At 49.7% G+C, this 25,446-nt stretch overlaps 1 protein-coding gene across 4 annotated transcripts in view; it reads left to right on the top strand.

The window, feature by feature from the left end:
* vti1a (vesicle transport through interaction with t-SNAREs 1A) overlaps nt 1-3,096 on the top strand; it is a 171,253-nt gene extending 168,157 nt beyond the window's left edge. For all 4 annotated transcript variants that reach the window (NM_001078762.1, XM_031905171.1, XM_031905169.1 and 1 more), the window contains 1 exon segment: nt 2,285-3,096. Coding sequence is in view for 2 of the 4 variants with exons in the window: in XM_031905169.1 (XP_031761029.1) it covers nt 2,285-2,378 (94 nt within the window). In the remaining 2 variants the exon portion in view is untranslated.
* The last annotated feature ends 22,350 nt before the right edge of the window (nt 3,097-25,446 follow it).

The following is a 25,446-nucleotide window of genomic DNA, read 5'->3' as shown; positions in this document are numbered from 1 at the left end:
ATAGGACTACAGGTCCCAGAATCCCCTGCCACTGGCCCAGTGGCCATACAGGGGGGTATTAGTGTGGGTATCTGTGCCCCCATCCCTCCAGCAGCTATAGGACTACAGGTCCCAGAATCCCCTGCCACTGGCCCAGTGCCCATACAGGGGGGTATTAGTGTGGGTATCTGTGCCCCCATCCCCCCGGCAGCTATAGGACTACAGGTCCCAGAATCCCCTGCCACTGGCCCAGTGGCCATACAGGGGGGGTATTAGTGTGGGTATCCGTGTCCCACAGACCAATTGAATAGTTGCTAAGAATAAACAATTCTACACTATACTAAAAATTGTTTTGCCCCAGAAAACTGACTTTGACCACAAAAAGCCTGGATAATAGCAGCTCTCCAGTTTGGAATTTCAGCAGCTATCTGGTTGCTAGGGTCCAGTTTACCCTAGCAACCAGTCTCTGGTTTAATTAAAAAAACAAGAAGTTACATAATTAAATGTAACAATGAAACTGGAGCCTCACAGAGCAATAGGGTTTGGCTGCCGGGGTCAGTGACCCCCATTTCAAAGCTGCAAAGAGTCAGAAGAGAAAGGGAAATAATTCATAAACTATAAAGAATAAATAATGAAGACCAATTGAAAAGTTGCTAGGAATTGCTCATTCTATAACATACTATTGGGCAAATGTTGCTTTTTTTCTTTAAAACATCGACTTTCATGTTGGGGAAATGAGAAATCAGTGGTTTTAGTGAGAACCGGCGGTGCTGAGAGCCCAATATATGTGAATTGGCCGGACTGGCGCTTCCCCAGCCCATCTGTCAGCTGTCAGCGCGGCCCAGTGGGCACTTTGCTGGGGGCTCTGGGAGGGGAAGGGGGCGGCGCCGGGCGCTGGGTGATCGATGAGGCCGAGGGGCCCCCATTTATCTCCTGGCCGGGGCCCATTTATCTCCTGGCCGGGGCCCATTTATCTCCTGGCCGGGGCCCATTTATCTCCTGGCCGGGGCCCATTTATCTCCTGGCCGGGGAGTCAGTTTTGCGGAAGACGTGTCAGCAAATGTGATCACTTTGTAAGCTGTCAGCCAGGATAGAGCGCCGGCCCTTTAACTGTGTCTCCTGCGGCAACTGCCAGCCAAGCGTTCCCCTCGGGGGGCCACTGCCCGGGTCAGGACTTGGGGGGGGGGGGACATATCCGAGATTCTGTAAAATAAATAACAATTTTCTGGATGAACAGAAAGAAATTCCAAGATTCTGTGACTTCGGCTCGGAATGTCCCATATTTGTTATTCTCTTTTATTGATATTGGGGCTCAGGCTAAATGCCCCCCCCCCCCCCCAGAGCTGCCCTACAGTTACCATGCTTTGTACTTCCGCAGGCTTCCCAGCATGCTTAGTGTAACTAGTAAGGAGTGTTGGCCACACCCATAACACACTTAGCCACTCCCAGAACCTACTGCATACCCTTACCTTATATTACATTGCTTAGCTCCTCTACTTGCCCTGTGTTACACTACTTGCCCCCCGTTACATTACTTGCCCCCCGTTACATTACTTGCCCCCCGTTACAGTACTTGCCCCGCGTTACAGTACTTGCCCCGGGTTACAGTACTTGCCCCTCCTTACACTACTTGCCCCGGGTTACACTACTTGCCCCGGGTTACACTACTTGCCCCGGGTTACACTACTTGCCCCGGGTTACATTACTTGCCCTAGGTTACACTACTTGCCCCTCGTTACACCACTTGCCCCTCGTTACACCATGTTACGCTACTTGCCCCGCGTTACGCTACTTGCCCCGCGTTACACTACTTGCCCCGCGTTACACTACTTGCCCCTCGTTACACTACTTGCCCCTCGTTACACTACTTGCCCCTCGTTACACTACTTGCCCCTCGTTACACTACTTGCCCCATGTTACACTACTTGCCCCATGTTACACTACTTGCCCCATGTTACACTACTTGCCCCATGTTACACTACTTGCCCCATGTTACACTACTTGCCCCATGTTACACTACTTGCCCCATGTTACACTACTTACCCCATGTTACACTACTTGCCCCCGGTTACTGTACTTCAGACATTGTTAAATATTTTTGGGAGCTGCCATAGTGTTTGCTTTTCCAATGGTGCAATGGCACTTCCTGGTTGGACCCAGTGGAACAGCACCCCCAGTGGCCAGACTGAGACTTCCTGCCTTCCCATCTCTATTCTGTGTATAATAATGTCCCTCTGGTTCTTACCTGCCCCCCCAGTGTGAATATTTGGACCCCCGACTGACACCCCCTGTTCTCTCTCATTAGGATCATCCAGAACCGGGTGTTGGTGGTCGTCCTGGGAATCTTCATCGTCTTCACCATTATCCTGGCGATATATTTCTCCATTCGGGGACACTGATGCGGCGCCCCCCGTTGGGCCCCCCGGCGTGCGTGCTGTGTAATGAAGACGTATTGGTGGCATGTATCATCCAATCACACGGACTGAGCCCCCAGCCGGCGGCAGAACCGCACTCGGACCCCCCGTCCTTCCTCTCCTGCGTTATTTTAGGACTGAATCGTAATTAACGTGTGTCTCGTTATTCTAATTAAACTCAGTGTTTTTAGTGGGGGGAAAGTTTCACTGCCCCTTTTTATAAGGTTATGCCCCCCCCCAGTACCCACAATGCCCTTCTATGGAAACCAGCATGGCTGCCCTGGAACATCAGTGGACGACTGGACTGTAGTGACCCCGGTAGGTTCTGTCTGTGTGACTGCACCTTGTGGTTCTGATCCGCGGCTTCACATGATAAAGGGGAGGTGTTTGGGGGAACATTGGGGCTCTGTGGGGCAGAATGTGACCCGGTAACAGACCCAAGTCCGACCCATGTCCTGTTCTGCCATCGGTGTTCCCCAGGTCCGACACTGCTGTACCGTAGAACCTAATTTATGTGCCCCCCCCCATATGGAATGTGTCATTGGAATGGGCCGATAATCCACTGTTGGATTGTGTTTCTGCTGATTGACAGCTGTCACTTCCATGGCAACCGGTTTGGAGTCGTCGCGTTTAGGGATAAAACACTGGATCCCGCGCTCGTTATTGATGTTATGGGAATAAAAACATATGTTTTGCCTGAAAAGTTGTCAAGAATTTTTTGGTAGTCACGAATGGACGTTACAGATTCATTCATTGGTCGAATTCCTTGCTGGAGTCCTTGGGGGAGGTGGGGGGTTGGCTTTGATTAAAGGATAAGTAAGCCTTTTATTTCAAATTCCCCTAGAATAACTCGGTACAGCCCCAGAATAACACCCCTTTCTCCCTGCATTTGTTTCTCTATTACAAGCAGCTGAACTGAAGCTCTTTTATCTACTTCCCGGTCGAGCCTGAAGCTCTTCCTCCTTTTGCTTCTCTCTCTGACTATGAGCCTCTGCTCCAATTAAAATCAATCAGGCATACACAGTAGGCACCTCTTCACAATCGGAGAGAGTAAGAGGGCTCAGAAATCAAAAGGGGCGGAGCTAGACAGGGAAGTGAGTAAAAGAGCTGCAGTTCAGCTGCTTGTAACAGAGAAACAAATGCAGGAGAGAAGATAAGTTGTTCTGGGGGCTGTACTGGGTGATTTTAGGGGGTTTAATAAAAAAAAGATTTGCTTAGTCTTTAATGTTTCTCTGCAACAGAATAGGAGCCGGTGCAGCTCATTTGATAAACCCTGACTACATCATCCCATGACATCACAGGTTCAGGCTCTATTTAATTATTGAAGTCTCAGGGGGAAAGTGATTAATTGATCAGCCCCGGCCAATAGATTCCTATGTAGATTCACTGTAGAGTCGCACTTGGTTACGTTGCTATGGGCAGAGGATCCCCATGTTGTCAAACTAAAGCAGGGTCATGTGACACAGGAGAAATGGGCCCTATGGTTATGTGGCTCTTACCAATGGGAAGGTCTGACCCATAGTGATGTGTAAAGTTACAAACTGGCTCTGGACTCGCTTGAGGCAGAAATGGGTTGGTAGGAGGGGTAAATGGCTTCTCCCCATCTGATGGCAAGTCTGGGTTGGGCAGATGCCAGGAGAGCCCTATCTGCCTGAATGCTTAATGCCCCCGGTAATGCCCCCCCATGCACAGAGCCAGGTCCGTACAGAATGGGTTTGCTGAGATGGGAAGAACCTGACTGAGCCCTGACCCCCAACCCAACTGACCCCCAACCCAACTGACCCCCTGTGGGATGGAACCCCGACTGTGAGCCTGATCCCCAACATCACTGCCCAACCTCACTAATGCCCTTGTGGCTGAATGGGAGCAACTCCCAGCAACACTGTTCCACCATCTAGTGGGAACCTTCCCAGAAGGGCAGGGGCAGTTATAGCAGCAAGGGGAGGGGCAACCCAACTGACCCCCTGTGGGATGGAACCCCGACTGTGAGCCTGACCCCCAACATCACTGCCCAACCTCACTAATGCTCTTGTGGCTGAATGGGAGCAACTCCCAGCAACACTGTTCCACCATCTAATGGGAACCTTCCCAGAAGGGCAGGGGCAGTTATAGCAGCAAAGGGAGGGGGTACCCAACTGACCCCCTGTGGGATGGAACCCCGACTGTGAGCCTGACCCCCAACATCACTGCCCAACCTCACTAATGCTCTTGTGGCTGAATGGGAGCAACTCCCAGCAACACTGTTCCACCATCTAGTGGGAACCTTCCCAGAAGGGAAGGGGCAGTTATAGCAGCAAAGGGAGGGGGGACCCAACTGACCCCCTGTGGGATGGAACCCCGACTGGGAGCCTGACCCCCAACATCACTGCCCAACCTCACTAATGCTCTTGTGGCTGAATGGGAGCAACTCCCAGCAACACTCTTCCAACATCTAGTGGGAACCTTCCCTAAAGGGTAGGGGCTCTATTTTTGGAGACTGTTGAGTTGAGTGACATACTGGGGGGCGGTGGTCAGTGATGTCCACAGAGTGTGTTGGGGCAGGGGGTGGTGCTCAGACACATCAGTAGGCACCGGTTCATCTGGTTGTACCAATTTTTTCAAGGTTGCACAAGTTGACTAATAAAGTCCTACATGTAGGAATCCTCCACCTGGTGCCATAAGTTCTGATTGGCATCAGGACACCTTGAAGTCTCTCCAGTAAAAGAGAATTTAGCCTTATGGCCACGTGGTTGGGTGATGTTTCAATGGAGAATGAACCTTAATGTTGTTCTGAAATATTGACCCAAATTCCATTCCATGAGAGAAACCTCTTGGTGCCTCTGTAAATGTTATGGAATAGAGAAACTCCAACAGGTGGAGTAAAGTTCTGACCTCAGACCAGGAAAAAGCCAAAAGACCAAACTTAGACGTTGGGTTTATTTTATTTGGAGAGAGAAGAAGACCTTGCAAAACCTCATCAAATCATACAGTTGGGTTCAGAACCAACAATCACCCCAATGACACCTTTGTGCCTCATGTTTCAGTTGGAGTAAAGTTCTGTTTCAGACCAGGAAAAAGCTGAATGACCAAACTTAGACCTTGGGTTTGTTTCATTTGGAAGAAGAAGACCTTGCAAAACTTCATCAGAACCAACAATCACCCCAAAGACACCTTTGTGCCCCATATTCCACTTGTCAAAACAACAAATGAGTTGAGTGGCCGGAGAACTCATCCCTTTCTCACATTATGGTCCTGGGCCTCCTCCACGGCTTTGTCTTTGGACTCCTTGAGAAGATCATCTCCAACCTTCTCATTAATCTCCAACCAAAAGGCCCCTAATTGTACTGATTAAACTGTAAAAGCTTCTAAATGAGCCGGATCGATTGCGGCACCACGTGGGCACCAAGCTGGACCCCCGTCTCTTGGGTTGGAGAACCCATTATCTATTCTCTTTCAGGGGACTCAGATCGTCTTAGTAAAGTTCTGACCTCAGACCAGGAAAAAGATGATTGACCAAATAAGACTTTGGATTTGTTTCATTTGGAAGAAGACGACCATGCAAAACTTCATCAGAACCAACAGTCACCCCAAAGACACTTTTGAGCCCCATTTTCCACTTGAGTTAAGTAGCCGGAGAACTCATCCCTTCCTCACATTATGGTCCGGGGTCTCCTCCATGGCTTTGTCTTTGGACTCCTTGAGAAGATCATCTCTAACCTTCTCCCTAATCTCCAATCAAAAGGCCCCTAATTGTACTGATTAAACTGTAAAAGCTTCTAAATTATTCAGATTGATTGAGGCACCACGTGGGCACCAAGACACCTTTGTGCCCCATTTTCCACTTGTCAAAACAACAAATGAGTTGAGTGACAGGAGAACTCATCCCTTCCTCCCTTGATTGTAGCACCACGTGGGCTCCAAGCTGGACCTGCGCCCCTGTCCAATGACACCTTTGTGCCTCATGTTCCAGTTGGAGTAAAGTTCTGAACTCAGACCAGGAAAACACTGAATGACCAAACTTAGACCTTGGGTTTGTTTTATTTGGAAGAAGACCTTGCAAAACTTCCTCAGAACAGACAATCACCCCAAAGACACCTTTGTGCCCCATTTTCCACTTGTCAAAACCACAAATGAGTTGAGTGGCCGGAGAACTCATCCCTTCCTCACATTATGGTCCGGGGTCTCCTCCACGGCTTTGTCTTTGGACTCCTTGAGAAGCTCATCTCCAACCTTCTCACTGATCTCCAATCAAAAGGCCCCTACTTGAACTGATTAAACTATAAAAGCTTCTAAATGAGCCGGATCGATTGTGGCACCACGTGGACTCCAAGCTGGACCTGCGCCCCTGTCCAAAGACACCCTTGTGCCTCATGCTCCATTTGGAGTAAAGTTCTGAACTCAGACCAGGAAAAAGCTGAATGACCAAACTTAGACCTTGGGTTTGTTTCATTTGGAAGAAGAAGACCTTGCAAAACTTCATCAGAACCAGCAATCACCCCAAAGACACCTTTGTGCCCCATTTTCCACTTGTCAAAACCACAAATGAGTTGAGTGGCCGGAGAACTCATCTCTTCCTCACATTATGGTCTGGAGTCTCCTCTATGGCTTTGTCTTTGGACTCCTTGAGAAGCTCATCTCCAACCTTCTCCCTAATCTCCAATCAAAAGGCCCCTAATTGTACCGATTACACTGTAAAAGCTTTTAAATGAGCCGGATCGATTGCGGCACCACGTGGGCACCAAGCCAGACCCCCCCGTCTCTTGGGTTGGAGAACCCATTATCTATTCTCTTTCAGGCGACTCGGATCGTCTCATTCTAAAGCAGGGGGGGGTTCCTTTATTTACTTGCCTTTGCTTCGGTGTACAAGGTGGGGGGGGGGGACATCAATTAATAGTGAACAAAATAGTGCATTTGTGAGTGTCCCCACGCGGAGGTTGATCATTAGCTGAAGGAAAGGAGGGGGGGGGGCACGGGTTGGGGGGGTCTCTCCTTAGTCACAAGAGCAAAGGGTTACGGTCCCGTCATTAGGAATATGATCATTACCAAAGCGCATCCGGCAGGTTTATACAATAAAGGGGAGTCGGGGGGGGGGGGGGCATCTGTGCCGAACGTCTCTCTCCTTTCCCCCTTTTCTCTCTCCCGGTTCTTTTTCTTTAAACCTGTCAGATCATTTCAGTCTTTTCCAACCCGAGGAAAACAGCCTGCCTGCTGCTCTATTTGAAGTCGTAATGGTGTCAAGAAGTCAGGACTGACTGACAGGCGTCAGTCCCAAAGGGGCTCATTAAATGATAAAAACTTGACAAGGAAATAATTGAGCTTCACTTGCAACTTGGCGTCTGTTTAGACGTTTTTATTTCCTTTTTCGTGATTCCTGCGCCGCCATTACGTTCATTAACAAATTGCATTAAGCCGCCTTGATGGGGGCTAATGATTTGTTTATTGCCGCCCCCCCCCCGCACCCGCCCCCCGTTCCCTCTCTATTTGACTATTATTTAAACATTAGCTGCGTCACGCGGTACCGCGGAATCCAGCGCCCCCCCCCCCCCCCGTTTTCCTTCTCTCCGCGAGTAGCGCTGGAATATGAAATAGATTATTCATTACCCGGCTCTGTGCTACTGATTTGGTTTCATGTAGCGAGTTCCGCAGAGAAAGATGAAAACTTGTCAAAAAATAGGTTATATCTTATTCTGAGGGGCAACAATAGCGGGAGGGGCCGAGGCGCTTTAATATTTCATTAGCGACGGCGTTAACCCTGTTTTAAACGACCGGCGCCGAACGGGAGATCGTAGGAAATCATTTGCCTTAATTGGCGTCGGTTTAATGATACGAGGCGTCGGGTTATGGGGGAGCGCGGGGATCAGTCACCCTCCCCCCCGTTTGTTTCTAGGGAGGGGAAGGTGCGGCAACGGGTTCATAAATAAAAAGCGACTGCAGAAAGAACCGGGGAAGTTCTGTGTCCAACGGAGCGAGAAATCACTTCTACGTTTGGTTTGGGGGTTTCCCAATTAAGGGAAATTGTTTTGTTATTAATCTTGATTCATGTAATGTGCCCCCCCCTTATTCCTGTTGTCTGGGCCCCCAGGGCACAAATAAGCACTCACCCCAAATCCCCCCCTAACTGGCCTTCAGGCTGGGCCCCCTTAGCCCATAACAAGGTTACAGATATATAGAAACATTGGGGTAACAGTCACCCCGCTATAGTTCCAGGGGTACCCAGGGCACAAATACTCACCCCAAATCCCCCCCTAACTGGCCTTCAGGCTGGGCCCCCTTAGCCCATAACAAGGTTACAGATATATAGAAACATTGGGGTAACAGTCACCCCGCTATAGTTCCAGGGGTACCCAGGGCACAAATAAGCACTCACCCCAAATCCCCCCCTAACTGGCCTTCAGGCTGGGCCCCTTAGCCCATAACAAGGTTACAGATATATAGAAACATTGGGGTAACAGTCACCCTGCTATAGTTCCAGGGGTACCCAGGGCACAAATAAGCACTCACCCCAAATCCCCCCCTAACTGGCCTTCAGGCTGGGCCCCCTTAGCCCATAACAAGGTTACAGATATATAGAAACATTGGGGTAACAGTCACCCTGCTATAGTTCCAGGGGTACCCAGGGCACAAATAAGCACTCACCCCAAATCCCCCCCTAACTGGCCTCAGGCTGGGCCCCCTTAGCCCATAACAAGGTTACAGATATATAGAAACATTGGGGTAACAGTCACCCCGCTATAGTTCCAGGGGTACCCAGGGCACAAATAAGCACTCACCCCAAATCCCCCCCTAACTGGCCTTCAGGCTGGGCCCCCTTAGCCCATAACAAGGTTACAGATATATAGAAACATTGGGGTAACAGTAGGGCAAGACGGAGACAGTAGGGCAAGACGGAGACAGTAGGGCAAGACGGAGACAGTAGGGCAAGATGGAGACAGTAGGGCAAGATGGAGACAGTAGGGCAAGATGGAGACAGTAGGACAAGATGGAGACAGTAGGGCAAGATGGAGACAGTAGGACAAGATGGAGACAGTAGGACAAGATGGAGACAGTAGGGCAAGATGGAGACAGTAGGACAAGATGGAGACAGTAGGACAAGATGGAGACAGTAGGGCAAGACGGAGACAGTAGGGCAAGACGGGGACAGTAGGGCAAGACGGGGACAGTAGGGCAAGACGGAGACAGTAGGGCAAGACGGGGACAGTAGGACAAGACGGAGACAGTAGGACAAGACGGAGACAGTAGGGCAAGACGGAGACAGTAGGGCAAGACGGGGACAGTAGGGCAAGACGGGGACAGTAGGGCAAGACGGAGACAGTAGGGCAAGACGGGGACAGTAGGGCAAGATGGGGACAGTAGGGCAAGATGGGGACAGTAGGGCAAGACGGAGACAGTAGGGCAAGACGGAGACAGTAGGGCAAGACGGAGACAGTAGGGCAAGACGGGGACAGTAGGGCAAGATGGGGACAGTAGGGCAAGATGGAGACAGTAGGGCAAGATGGGGACAGTAGGGCAAGATGCCGAGGTTGCACTTTATATCGATGTTTAAGTTGAAGTCACTCAGTTGATAGGGAAATATGACTGAAGACTGTCGGGGGGTTGGGAGTTGTACTTGAACAATAGCTGATGGGTTGGGGGGGTCTCAGTCCCACTCAATGTAACGCTGTTCAGAAGGGATGAGCCAGTGGTCCGTGCCCCCCGACAAGGAGGGAGTTAAAGCAAAGGGGGAAGAGCCGGGGGGGGGCGAATCCTGGAACAATCGCTCTTTTGTTCCTTTAGAGAGAGAACTTCTCTTCCTGAAACCTCATACCTGGGCATTCTGGTTCTGCAGTGATCTGTCTCCGTGGGGCAGGTAATCGCCGGGTTATTAGCCCTCACCCCTGAACCTGCCCCGCTCTGCCGGCTCCTGGCCCCACCCTCGGGGTATTATCCCATGTTGGTAACAGATACTCACAGGTGTAACATAAACAACTGCCCCCCGTGCAGGGAACTCTGAGTATCACTCATGTATTATAAGGGATAATGTACCCCCTACTGTAAATTATAAGGATATTAGCAGTCACTGAGGGGTTCTGTGCCCCCCATATAAAGGCACAAGGCTGCAGGCTGAGTTATACAGGGAACTCTGAGTATCACTCATGTATTATAAGGGATAATGTACCCCCTACTGTAAATGATAAGGATATTAGCAGTCACTGAGGGGTTCTGTGCCCCCCATATAAAGGCACAAGGCTGCAGGCTGAGTTATACAGGGAACTCTGAGTATCACTCATGTATTATAAGGGATAATGTACCCCCTACTGTAAATGATAAGGATATTAGCAGTCACTGACCAGTTATAATGATATAATTTGCCGGATATTCATGGCCGGTACAATAAAAAGTAAAGTTGTGACCCCACACGGTGCCGGTGATCCCCCCCCAGGGGAATTCTAACGGCCGCAGTCTCAGTTCCCGGCGCTCAGATATCGGCCGAAACATTTCCATCCCCGGCTCCGGCGTTGGGATTCTTTGCGGCGCTGGAACCCGTCAGCGAGCGACACTTTTGTGGGCAGATATTAATCAGCGCCGGGAACATTTACGTTAAACAAAAAGAACTATCTCTTAATTAATCTGCTTCCTGTGCGGAACATTCGCATAAATACCCCCCCGCCCCCCCCTCACCCCCCCCAGCCCCATGGTAATGTCAGGATTTAATGGGTGATAATATCTGTGTCACATTTATAGTGATGGAAGCGCCGCGCCTGGATATGTATTTATATCTAGATACACAGCGGGACTCATTCCGGATATTTCTTCGCTTTAACTCTTTGCAGCCTGAGGAGCTCCGGGGTCTGTATTAGGGGAGGGTAGAAATTGCCCCAGGGCAAAAAAGGGGCTTCTGGGAGGAAAAATCCATGGGAAAAATGCAAAGTTATCAGTAAATTCATCAAGGGGGTTTAACCTGCGGGCCCCACTGCCCACCCAGTCACCCCTCCGCCCACCCAGTCACCCACCTACTGCCCACCCAGTCACCCACCGTGTACCCACCCAATCACCCCTCCGCCCACCCAGTCACCTACCGTGTACCCACCCAATCACCCCTCCGCCCACCCAGTCACCCCTCCGCCCACCAAGTCACCCACCTACTGCCCACCCATTCACCCCCCCCCCGCCCAGCAAGTCACCCGTCACCCACTGACTGCCCACCCAGTCACTCACCGACCACCCAGTCCCCACCCACCCAGTCACCCACCGACTGGCCACCCAGTCACCCACCGACCGCCCACCCACCTACTGCCCACCCAGTCACCCACCGACAGCCCACCCAGTCACCCACCGACCGCCCACCCACCTACTGCCCACCCATTCACCCCCCCGCCCAGCAAGTCACCCGTCACCCACTGACTGCCCACCCAGTCACTCACCGACCACCCAGTCCCCCACCCACCCAGTCACCCACCGACTGGCCACCCAGTCACCCACCGACCGCCCACCCACCTACTGCCCACCCAGTCACCCACCGACAGCCCACCCAGTCACCCACTGACCACCCACCCAGTCACCCACCGACCGCCCACCAGTCACCCACCAACTGCCCACCCAGTCACCCCTCCGCCCACCCAATCACCCCTCCGCCCACCCAGTCACCCACCATGTACCCACCCAATCACCCCTCTGCCCACCCAGTCACCCACCGTGTACCCACCCAGTCACCCCTCCGCCCACCAAGTCACCCAACCTACTGCCCACCCAGTCACCCCCCCCCCCCCACCAAGTCACCCGTCACCCACTGACTGCCCACCCAGTCACTCACCGCCCCACCAGTCCCCCACCCACCGACCGCCCACCCAGTCACCCACTGACCGCCCACCCAGTCACCCACCGACAGCCCACCCAGTCACCCACCAACTGCCCACCCAGTCACCCACCGACCACCCACCCAGTCACCCACCCACCACCAAGTCACCCCGCAACTGCACACCCAGTCACCCCCCAGATGGGGGAGGGCCAGTAGGGACTGGGTCAATTGAGCCCACTGGGTTTTGAAGCTTTGGGAGACTACAGAAAAATCGTGAGAATGTTATTGGGTGACGTTAGACCCGAATCCATCGGGGTGCATTCGGGGTTCAGTCGAACCCAAAAAACTGGGTTTGGTGCATTAGAGAGGGGGATGCTGGGAGAGGAGCTGATCCATTAGAGAGGGGGATGCTGGGAGAGGAGCTGATCCATTAGAGAGGGGGATGCTGGGAGAGGAGCGGAGCTGATCCATTAGAGAGGGGGATGTTGGGGCAGAAATTGTTATAGGGGGCGCTGTAGGCAGGTAACTGCTAACAAGCTCGGGGTCTCCCCGTGTAGATCTGAGGTAACAGGAACATTTATAGGGAGTGGAAATTTTCATTTTTTGGTGTTACTGTCCCTTTAACAGTGTTTTACTCTGCGCTGAATAAGCCCCTTATACCCTGTAATAAAAGGTACAGGAGCAATTACCCATTTCGACCAATAAGATGTTTGTTTTTAAGCAACTGACCAGTAAACGCTACCTGGTTGCTATGGGTTACTGCTCCCGGGCAAAGTTATTGCCTTATGTTACATAACCCCCTAAACCCCCCGGCTCTGTAGGGAGCAGAGTAACGATTTTTTGGCCGTTTGTGGGGTTCTTATCCTGACGCCTAATTGCTGCGTTCCTATTGGCTCGTCATTCCCACCTGGGTCCCTTAATGTTCTGGATGAAAGCGGAACAATGGGCCGAGCGGAACACTAAACGGGGCACTTTTGTTCGCAGCTGAAGGATCCCGATTGCCCGGTGAATATTATTGATTTCCCCTCACAATGTCTCCGGGATAAACTTATTTTCTCATTTATTTTTTAAAAAGGAAACTCAGGAGGTTTAACTGCGAAATCAGGGTTCCTCCTCGACCCGGAACATTTCCGTGTGCTAAACGGGCCGAATAGAATGTGCCCCAATCCCTGCGCCCGCGGGGGGCACTGCCATTCTAATGGGGGGAACCCCAATACAATACCCAGTCACCCTCTGACTGCCCACCCAGTCACCCACCAACTGCCCACCCAGTCACCCACCGACCACCCAGTCACCCTCCGACTGCCCACCCAGTCACCCACCGACCACCCAGTCACCCTCCGACTGCCCACCCAGTCACCCACCGACTCCCGTCACCCACCGACCACCCAGTCACCCCGACCCCCCAGTCACCCACCAGTCACCCACCGGCCCACCCCAGTCACCCTCCGACCACCCATCACCCACGACCACCCAGTCACCCACCCGACCACCCCGTCACCGCCGACTGCCCACCCAGTCACCTCGACCCACCCCGTCACCCGCCGACTGCCCACCCAGTCACCCACCAACTGCCCACCCAGTCATCCATCAAACCACCCAGTCACCCGCCGACTGCCCACCAGACTGTCACCCACCGAACCACCCAGTCCCCCTCCGACTGCCCACCCAGTCACCCACCCAACTGCCCACCCAGTCACCCTCCGACCACCCCATCATCGGCCGACTGCCCACCCAGTCACCCACCAACTGCCCACCCAGTCACCCTCCGACCACCCCATCATCCGCCGACTGCCCACCCAGTCACCCACCAACTGCCCACCCAGTCACCCTCCAACCACCCCGTCACCCTCCGACTGCCCACCCAGTCACCCTCTGACCACCCTGTCACCCGCCAACTGCCTACCCAGTCACCTACCAAACCACCCAGTCACCCACCGACTGCCCTCCCAGTCACCCACTGACTGCCCACCCAGTCACCCACAACTGCCCACCCAGTCACCCACCGAACCACCCAGTCCCCCTCCGACTGCCCACCCAGTCACCCACCAACTGCCCACCCAGTCACCCTCCGACCACCCCATCATCGGCCGACTGCCCACCCAGTCACCCACCAACTGCCCACCCAGTCACCCTCCGACCACCCCATCATCCGCCGACTGCCCACCCAGTTACCCACCAACTGCCCACCCAGTCACCCTCCAACCACCCCGTCACCCTCCGACTGCCCACCCAGTCACCCTCTGCCCACCCAGTCACCCACCAACTGCCTACCCAGTCACCTACCAAACCACCCAGTCACCCACCGCCCACCAAGTCACCCACCGACTGCCCTCCCAGTCACCCACTGACTGCCCACCCAGTCACCCACCTACCACCAATTCCCAATTTGGAAAACTGGGCAGGACTCTCAAAGATATGCCGCATAATAGCCCCGCCCTCAGAGTTACCGGGCAGGAGAGGTGGCAACCCTAGATGCTGGGGGTGGCAGACTCAGGGGGTGCAGGGGCCAAAACACCCCCATAGCACCTGAGAATCAATAGGGCATCATGAAATAGATTTAAATCCACAATTCCATATTCAGAAATTTGGGGTGTCTCTGTCATTTCAGGGGGGGGGCATGGGGCTGTGGTTCTGAATCCAATGGGAATGTGGCCCCCGTACAGCAGGAGAACGACCAGTGGCCCCACAGCAAATACAACTTAGGGCCCCAGAACACTGCTACATTGACCTACTCTACCAAGATATTTTGAAATTAGTAATTAATAAGGGCCTTACTGGGGCCCCTACACTTCTGGGCCCAATTCAACTGTGGGGTCTGAAAGTTACGCCCTTGAGAGCGTCACAGTCAGTCGGACCATCCGGCCCTGAAGTGCAGACTTTCTTCCAGTGAAGCCGCTGTCGCCTCGGCATCTTTCCTTGCAAACCGCTTAGCAGAGGCTCCACCCCTTTCTCTTGCTATAAAAATGTCCCTCCCTAGAGGAAGTGGGTCCCTCCCCCGCAGACCAATTCTACCACATAGAACAGGAACCGGAAATGTTACAGCCACAAAGCAGACTGCCCATATTCTAGTCGTTCAGGCCTCTGTCTGGTTGTCACAGCCACTGCCCCTAGCGACCAGATAACACCACTCAACTCCTAATTGGGCAGCTATAGGATAGAAAAGAATTCACAAACCAGCAAAATAAATTAAAAAAAACACATATTTAATCATCATTTTGATTTATTTTCCAATTAGAAGTCAAACTATCGGCTATTTTTGAGATTTCACCAAATTTATAAAATTCGAAAGAAAATTTTTTGTAAAATTCAATTTTGGTAAAATTTCAGCTTCTCTAAACCGACCGATTAAAATTCATCCACCCAAACACTACTTTAAAAAAACCCCCACAAAAAATAAAAAATCAAATTCAAAAATTGCCCTGGGGCAAAAATTTGTTTATATGTAAAAAAATGAAATCTCTGCGGGATTTTGGCGCCGAGACCTTTAGTTTTGAATAAAAACAATAAAAACCTCTCTGTTTACTGATTTTTAATTTTGTCAAATTTATAAATAAAATTTTGAAGAAACAATAAAAATGAATTTCCCTCCCCCGAACAATTTTATTCTTGATCTTGTTGCAATGAGAAATTTCAAAATTTCTGGCAAATCTTGAGTTTGTTGCTGGTGACGAGTGAATCTGTCCCGCTTCGCCATAAAATTCGCAAAATGGCAAGAAAATTTGCGAAAGGCGAAAAATTTTCGAAACACATTTGTCATGCGATTTTTTTTGTCGCCCGCGTCTTTTTTGACGCGACCGTACATCGAATTTTTCCGCGGTGAATTTTCACGCAAGTTTCACGAAACAATTGTGGAAATTGGCGGCGAATCCATACCTGGCGAAGAAATTCGCTCATCACTATTCGTTGCCTTTGTGACCGCGACGTTTCTGTAGCCAATGAGATTTTTATCGTTCGAAAAGCGCAATTGCGGGAAAAAAAGTTAAATTTTTTTTAAAAAAATCACGGCAAAATCATCATTCGCTTCAAGATTTGTCGCTTCGAATTAATTCTCGTGAGCAAGTTTGGCCCAACGTTTTGGGGCGCCCGGTAACTAAAGGGGGGGGCCCCTGGCAACGTCCAAACCTGGGGTGTGAAATTTCGATTTAAGAAATGAATTCAGACATTTCTTTATTTTTTTTAATTTAATTATTTTTTCTAAGAGGCTCCGCCTCCACAGCCGTGTCTTCCCTTAACCCTTTGCTCTCCAGGCTGAATGCAACAGACAAAAGAAGTCCCCGGAGCTTCAGGCGAGGGACCGGCTCGGGCGCCGCAGACACAAGGGGGAAGGCACATCAAATACAAAAACACCCATCAAATCCGCATAGAACTTTCTAAAAGGTTTCAATAATTCTGAAATTGCAGATGATTGGGGAGCCGCGCGCCGGGAGCTTTGATCTTGGGACCAAATTGGAGCTTCCTCCAAATGTAAAAGCTTTGTCGGAGCAAACATGGGAAATTGATCCGGCCGCGCTTCTGCCCCCGCCCCCCCCTGCGCCCCCCCCTGCGCCCCCCCCTGCGCCCCCCCTAGGTATGGGGGGGGGGGGACCGGCGCTGTGGGCAAAGTGCTCAGCACTAGTCGCTCCCTGCTCAGCAATTTTAGGGCACGGAACAGAAAATTGTATTTTTCTTGGAAAATGTGGGAAAATTGTCGGGGTATTAACCTTCCGCCAGAGCCGGGAAATCAGAAACAAGAAATAAATGGAGAGACGGGACCCTCCCCTGTATAAACAACATCTCCTTCATCATTGTGTGGAGGCAAGGAAAGGAGGGGGGGCTAAATAAATAGGGGTGCCCCATAACCAGGAGGGGGGCAAGTCTGATGGGGCTGGAAGTGACGAGGGGGGTTGCAATGAATCCACGGGCAAAAGGAAGGCGCCACTCTGTATCTACAACCAAACTGCAAAGTGACAACCAATAATGATGGGAGTAAATGTTAAGCATGGGAGGGGCTTCCTTAACAGGAACCTGCCCCTGCGCATAGTGGGTGTGGCTAAGTGCGAAGATGGTAGATAATCCGGTCTGAGCGCAATGCTATGGACTTGCGGTATTTGTACATGGGAGTGTATTTATGGATAAAGTATCCTGCCCATATATATATATAAATAGCTGTAAATTATATCCTTATAAACAGTGCTTAGTGATGTCATCAGTTATAATCGGTGCTAAGTGATGTCATTTCACCTCAGAGTTCTATGACCTGTATAAAAGCCCTTTATGGACATGGAACCCCTCTTTAACTTATAATATCCTTATATATTAAAAAGGGGGTTCACTATATATACAACTAGGGTTGCCACCTTTTGCCGTGGCTAACCCCGGGCAGTGGGGCGGGATGTAATGTCACTGGGCGGGGCAGTGATGTTGAGTGGGTTGGGCTATGGGGGTGGGGCTATGACCTGCTCATTGGTTGATTGCCATGTCAATCTGAAAGAGTCCTGTCTGGTTTTCTAAACTGGGGAAACCTGGGCAGGCAGTTTTGATCCAGGCAGCCCTTCTGAAACCCCGACAGGTCACAACCCTATATACAACAGTAGAACCCCGATTTTATCTGGATTTATAATTTTTCATGGTGAGAGAAAGGGCAATAGATTGGAAAAAGGACCTTGTGGTCCCATCACCCCAGTCCAAAAGCAGATCCTGCCTAGTTGAGTTCTCTCAATAAAATGGTTCTCCTGGCAAATATATTACCTGCTGTGGCTTCTAAAGTTCAAGAAATTGATAAATAAAAACGGAGAAAAATGAGGCAACTGATATTAATATGTTTGGCCCAATAGAGACCCAGGGTGCCCAAGGGACCAATCGGCTTGCCCTTTTGGAGTCAGGATGGACTTTCATATTTGAAACAACTTCTCAAGGGGTTTTTGCCCCCATTGGATCAGCTAGATGTGAGGAAGGTCCACTAGGACAACTATAGTCCAACCTTACTAATTTACCTCTGGTTTCAGCACTAGAAAGAATCCGGATACAACATATTTTGAAAGTTCTCTTGGGTGGATCTTACACAAGGTTTATAGATGAGATAAAAATTGATTGAAACTGAGAAAGAAGTGTCTGAGGAACTTGCAATCTATTATGAGTAAGGCAGAGATGGAGGCCCTGTGAGTCCATCTCCTCACAAAGTTCCAAGATCAATGAGTTCGGCAGGTAGGTCTTTGAGACGAGGTTGGTGAGCGCCGGTTCCGATTGGCCAAGCTGAGTACGAATTCATTATTTACGCGTCGGGAACTTCTTGTTTGAGGTGAATTTTCAGTTGGGCTTTAGCGCAGGTGAGAGAAAGTGTTTGATGAGTGGGAGAACCTTCCGAGGCTCAGGAGAAGAGGAGGGATAGAAAGGGTTGGTATCTGAGAGAGGGGCAGCAGGCAAAGTAACGAGAGATCGTTATGTAGCCATGAAACGTAAAGTTGGAGCCAAGCGGGGAATGTCTCTGAGAGAACCTGGAAGGAGAAGATGTTCTAGAGGCAACAGTTCAAGAACTTCCAGTTCAATGACCATTAGCCATGTTTCAGTCTCCCCCACCCTCAGCTTGATCTTCCCTCAGAGCTTCCTGCCCAACGTCAATTCCCATCCCCAAATTGTTTCATAGAGTAGTAACCCCTCATCTGCCCCTGTGCCACCATGCAATCACCCATCTTCCATTGTCCCCTGGGAATCTGGACTTCCTTTTCATTAGAAGCCCCTACCGCATATACCAGAAGGTTGTCCCCTATCTCTACAAAAACACAGGTCTTCACTTCATCCAAACTCTTCTGACTGCAGCCATGTTCCATGTAAGTAAGTGGGCTCCATGGGGCCCCCTATATTCTAGAAGAGCAAAAAGCTCCCTGAGAAGACGCTAAACCCAGCCAACCTAGGGGGCTGCTCAGTGGTGCTCAGTACATGAGAATAGCTGAGTGGGTATAGTATTTTTTAGCCAATCAAATTGTATCCCTCCCTTTGACAATGCTTCCTAGAGGAGCCATCCCTGGAGTCTGTAACTGATGCTGTGGGTGGGACTAAAACACTCTGATGGGAGCTTACAGGGGGGAGGGACATGCAATCTACAACCCAAGCTGTGGGTGGGACTAAAACACTCTGATCGGAGCTTACAGGGGGGAGGGACATGCAATCTACAACCCAAGCTGTGGGTGGGACTAAAACACTCTGATGGGAGCTTGCAGGGGGAGGGGCAGGAAGTCTGTAACTGAAGCTGTGGGTGGGACTAAACACTTTGATCAGGGCCGGATTTCTCTTTGGTGCGCCCCGAGGCCGCCCCTGTGGGAGTCCCCCATGCGCATGCGCGAACGCGCACCCCAGTGCGCATGCGCAAACGCGCTCCCGTTGCGCATGCGCAAGCGCGCCCCCAGTGCGCATGCGCAAAGCGCCAGCTCCCCATTGCGCATGCGCAAAGCGCCAGCGCATGCGCGAACGCTCTTTTTAACTCCCATACGGAGCAGTGGGGAGAGGTCCCGACTGCTCCGTATGGGAGCAAAATTAAAAAATGTTCTTGCGGCGGGGCGGCATGCCGCCCCTAAACTTCTGCCGCCCTAGGCCCGGGCCTTTGTGGCCTCTCCGCAAATCCGGGCCTGACTTTGATGGAAGCTTACAGGGGGAGGGGCAGGCAGTCTGTAACTGAAGCTGTGGGTGGGACTAAAACACTCTGATGGAAGCTTGCAGAGGGAGGGGCAGGAAGTCTGTAACTGAAGCTGTGGGTGGGACTAAAACACTCTGATGGAAGCTTACAGAGGGAGGGACTTATAGTCTGTAACTGAAGCTGTGGGTGGGACTAAAACACTCTGATGGGAGCTTACAGGGGGGAGGGGCATGCAGTCTGTAACTGAAGCTGTGGGTGGGACTAAAACACTCTGATGGAAGCTTACAGGGGGGAGGGGCATGCAGTCTGTAACTGAAGCTGTGGGTGGGACTAAAACACTCTGATGGGATCTTACAGGGGGGAGGGGCATGCAGTCTGTAACTGAAGCTGTGGGTGGGACTAAAACACTCTGATGGAAGCTTACAGGGGGGAGGGGCATGCAGTCTGTAACTGAAGCTGTGGGTGGGACTAAAACACTCTGATGGGATCTTACAGGGGGGTGGAGCATGCAGTCTGTAACTGAAGCTGTGGGTGGGACTAAAACACTCTGATAGAAACTTACAGGGGGAGGGGCAGGAAGTCTGTAACTGAAGCTGTGGGTGGGACTAAAACACTCTGATGGAAGCTTACAGGGGGAGGGGCAGGAAGTCTGTAACTGAAGCTGTGGGTGGGACTAAAACACTCTGATGGAAGCCTACAGGGGGGAGGGGCAGGGAGTCCGTAACCCAAGCAGGAACAGGACTATTTGAGATTTATTAACTTGAGATATAGGAATAATTTGATTATCCTGTTAGAACATTTCAGTGTTTAGTTTCAAGTTTTATTTTCATACACAAATAAAAATGAGGCATCATTACTGTAATGACATTTTTTGACCCGTGTTCCTCCCAACTTTACATAGACAAAAAAAAAATACAAATATTAAATATAATAAAAGTGAGCAATAAAAGTACAAGTATTTACAATAAAAAAAATAGAATGAAATATTTGCAATTGTGCAGTGAGGATTTAAAGTGGCTTTGGTTAAAGTGACACTGGGAGGAGCCAGTAGTTATGGGGAGTGGGTGTTGGGCAGAATGTCAGCAGTTCAGAAGCCTGAGGGCTTGTTAGTTGTTGTTGCCCCACAGGTATAACAGTAGGTACTCCAGGTAAGTGGGGCAGAGGGGTGTCGGTACCAAGGTTCTATGGAGCAGTTCAGAAATGAAAACAAAAGAAGCAGCAGAATCTCTTTCCCCGCGCCGGGGAGATTAGCGGTTGGAGTAAAATCACCGCAGGCAATGAAACATCATTTCGATTCGCCCGGTTCCGGCGCCGCCGCACAGCGGTCTGACTATTGATTTTACAAAGTTCTCCTTCGCCCTCTCGCAAACTGAAAAGCTCGTTCCTGTCACTTTAAATGAAGTCGGAGTGTGAGGTCTGACAGGAGGGGGGAGTCTGTTTTACAGATATTCTGTCAAGTGCCGGGGGGGGTCTCTCGTTCCCAACCTCTCCCGGCGCTCGCGGGGCCCCAAATCCCTCAATGTGCAATGGAATCATTTCCATCTTTCTCCTCATTTCTCTCACTTCAATAAATGTCTGTGAATGTTCCGTGCACCTTTATAGGCAGAAGTCTCTGTAATGAGGGGCGAGTTGTGCCCCCGATACCCCTCTCGCTGCATTTACTTTCCCCAAACCAACACGGAGAGCCCCGACCGGCCCAACCGCTTCAGCTTCATAAACCTCCAACAATGAATCCACTTTCTGAACTTCCCTCTATTAACTCAACGGAAACTTCCGTCCACCTGAAATCAGAATATCTCTATGTGATTAGAATGGGAAGCTCTAATAGTCTGCACACATAGAATCATAGATAGATAGATAGATAGATAGATAGATAGATAGATAGATGAACGAGACATACTACAAATAGCTAGATAAATATAAGAGGTATTTGATAGATCAATGATAGATAAAAGAGACATATGATAGATAGATAGATAGATAGATACAGCAGGATAAATACAGTGCCAATTCCATGTATAATACCCCAGAACCCACAGCAGATAAATACAGTGCCAATTCCATGTATAATACCCCAGAACCCACAGCAGGATAAATACAGTGCCAATTCCATGTATAATACCCCAGAACCCACAGCAGGATAAATACAGTGCCAATTCCATGTATAATACCCCAGAACCCACAGCAGGATAAATACAGTGCCAATTCCATGTATAATACCCCAGAACCCACAGCAGGATAAATACAGTGCCAATTCCATGTATAATACCCCAGAACCCACAGCAGGATAAATACAGTGCCAATTCCATGTATAATACCCCAGAACCCACAGCAGGATAAATACAGGGCCAATTCCATGTATAATACCCCAGAACCCACAGCGGGATAAATACAGTGCCAATTCCATGTATAATACCCCAGAACCCACAGCGGGATAATACAGTGCCAATTCCATGTATAATACCCCAGAACCCACAGCGGGATAATACAGTGCCAATTCCATGTATAATACCCCAGAACCCACAGCGGATAAATACAGTGCCAATTCCATGTATAATACCCCAGAACCCACAGCGGGATAAATACAGTGCCAATTCCACGTACAATACCCCAGAACCCACAGCAGGATAAATACAGTGCCAATTCCATGTATAATACCCCAGAACCCACAGCAGATAATACAGTGCCAATTCCACGTACAATACCCCAGAACACACAGCAGGATAAATAAAGTGCCAATTCCATGTATAATACCCCAGAACCCACAGCGGGATAAATACAGTGCCAATTCCATGTATAATACCCCAGAACCCACAGCGGGATAAATACAGTGCCAATTCCACGTACAATACCCCAGAACACACAGCAGGATAAATACAGTGCCAATTCCATGTATAATACCCCAGAACCCACAGCGGGATAAATACAGTGCCAATTCCATGTATAATACCCCAGAACCCACAGGGGGATAAATACAGTGCCAATTCCATGTATAATACCCCAGAACCCACAGGGGGATAAATACAGTGCCAATTCCATGTATAATACCCCAGAACCCACAGCAGGATAAATACAGTACCAATTCCACGTATAATACCCCAGAACCCACAGCTGGATAAATACAGTTCCAATTCCACATATAATACCCCAGAACCCACAGTGGGATAAATACAGTGCCAATTCCATGTATAATACCCCAGAACCCACAGCTGGATAAATACAGTTCCAATTCCACATATAATACCCCAGAACCCACAGTGGGATAAATACAGTGCCAATTCCACATATAATCCCCAGAACCCACAGCGGGATAAATACAGTGCCAATTCCATGTATAATACCCCAGAACCCACAGCGGGATAAATACAGTGCCAATTCCATGTATAATACCCCAGAACCCACAGCGGGATAAATACAGTGCCAATTCCATGTATAATACCCCAGAACCCACAGCGGGATAAATACAGTGCCAATTCCATGTATAATACCCCAGAACCCACAGCGGGATAAATACAGTGCCAATTCCACGTACAATACCCCAGAACCCACAGCAGGATAAATACAGTGCCAATTCCATGTATAATACCCCAGAACCCACAGCAGATAAATACAGTGCCAATTCCACGTACAATACCCCAGAACACACAGCAGGATAAATAAAGTGCCAATTCCATGTATAATACCCCAGAACCCACAGCTGGATAAATACAGTTCCAATTCCACATATAATACCCCAGAACCCACAGGGGGATAAATACAGTGCCAATTCCATGTATAATACCCCAGAACCCACAGGGGGATAAATACAGTGCCAATTCCATGTATAATACCCCAGAACCCACAGCAGGATAAATACAGTACCAATTCCACGTATAATACCCCAGAACCCACAGCTGGATAAATACAGTTCCAATTCCACATATAATACCCCAGAACCCACAGTGGGATAAATACAGTGCCAATTCCATGTATAATACCCCAGAACCCACAGCTGGATAAATACAGTTCCAATTCCACATATAATACCCCAGAACCCACAGTGGGATAAATACAGTGCCAATTCCATGTATAATACCCCAGAACCCACAGCAGGATAAATACAGTGCCAATTCCACGTATAATACCCCAGAACCCACAGCGGGATAAATACAGTGCCAATTCCACATATAATACCCCAGAACCCACAGCAGGATAAATACAGTGCCAATTCCACGTATAATACCCCAGAACCCACAGCAGGATAAATACAGTACCAATTCCACATATAATACCCCAGAACCCACAGCTGGATAAATACAGTGCCAATTCCACGTATAATACCCCAGAACCCACAGCAGGATAAATACAGTGCCAATTCCACATATAATACCCCAGAACCCACAGCTGGATAAATACAGTGCCAATTCCATGTATAATACCCCAGAACCCACAGCAGGATAAATACAGTGCCAATTCCATGTATAATACCCCAGAACCCACAGCAGATAAATACAGTGCCAATTCCACATATAATACCCCAGAACCCACAGCAGGATAAATACAGTGCCAATTCCATGTATAATACCCCAGAACCCACAGCAGGATAAATACAGGGCCAATTCCATGTATAATACCCCAGAACCCACGGCGGGATAAATACAGTGGCAATTCCATGTATAATACCCCAGAACCCACAGCAGGATAAATACAGTGGCAATTCCATGTATAATACCCCAGAACCCACAGCAGGATAAATACAGTGCCTATTCCATGTATAATACCCCAGAACCCACAGCAGGATAAATACAGTGCCAATTCCATGTATAATACCCCAGAACCCACAGCAGGATAAATACAGTGCCAATTCCATGTATAATACCCCAGAACCCACAGCGGGATAAATACAGTGCCAATTCCATGTATAATACCCCAGAACCCACAGCAGGATAAATACAGCGCCAATTCCATGTATAATACTCCAGAACCCACAGCGGGATAAATACAGTGCCAATTCCATATATAATACCCCAGAACCCACAGCAGGATAAATACAGTGCCAATTCCATGTATTATACCCCAGAACCCACAGCCGGATAAATACAGTGCCAATTCCATGTATAATACCCCAGAACCCACAGCAGGATAAATACAGGGCCAATTCCATGTATAATACCCCAGAACCCACAGTAGGGTACATACAGTGCCAATTCCCTGTATAATACCCCAGAACCCACAGCAGGATAAATACAGTGCCAATTCCATGTATAATACCCCAGAACCCACAGCAGGATAAATACAGTGCCAATTCCATGTATAATACCCCAGAACCCACAGCAGGATTAATACAGTGCCAATTCCATGTATAATACCCCAGAACCCACAGCAGATAAATACAGTGCCAATTCCATGTATAATACCCCAGAACCCACAGCGGGATAAATACAGTGCCAATTCCATGTATAATACCCCAGAACCCACAGCAGGATAAATACAGTGCCAATTCCATGTATAATACCCCAGAACCCACAGCAGGATAAATACAGTGCCAATTCCATGTATAATACCCCAGAACCCACAGCAGATAAATACAGTGCCAATTCCACGTATAATACCCCAGAACCCACAGCGGGATAAATACAGTGCCAATTCCATGTATAATACCCCAGAACCCACAGCAGGATAAATACAGTGCCAATTCCATGTATAAT

This window comes from Xenopus tropicalis, chromosome 7, assembly GCF_000004195.4.
Source record: "Xenopus tropicalis strain Nigerian chromosome 7, UCB_Xtro_10.0, whole genome shotgun sequence".
Taxonomy (NCBI): domain Eukaryota; kingdom Metazoa; phylum Chordata; class Amphibia; order Anura; family Pipidae; genus Xenopus; species Xenopus tropicalis.
Note: the sequence above shows the minus strand (reverse complement) of the source record. Positions and strands in the feature narration are given on the sequence as shown.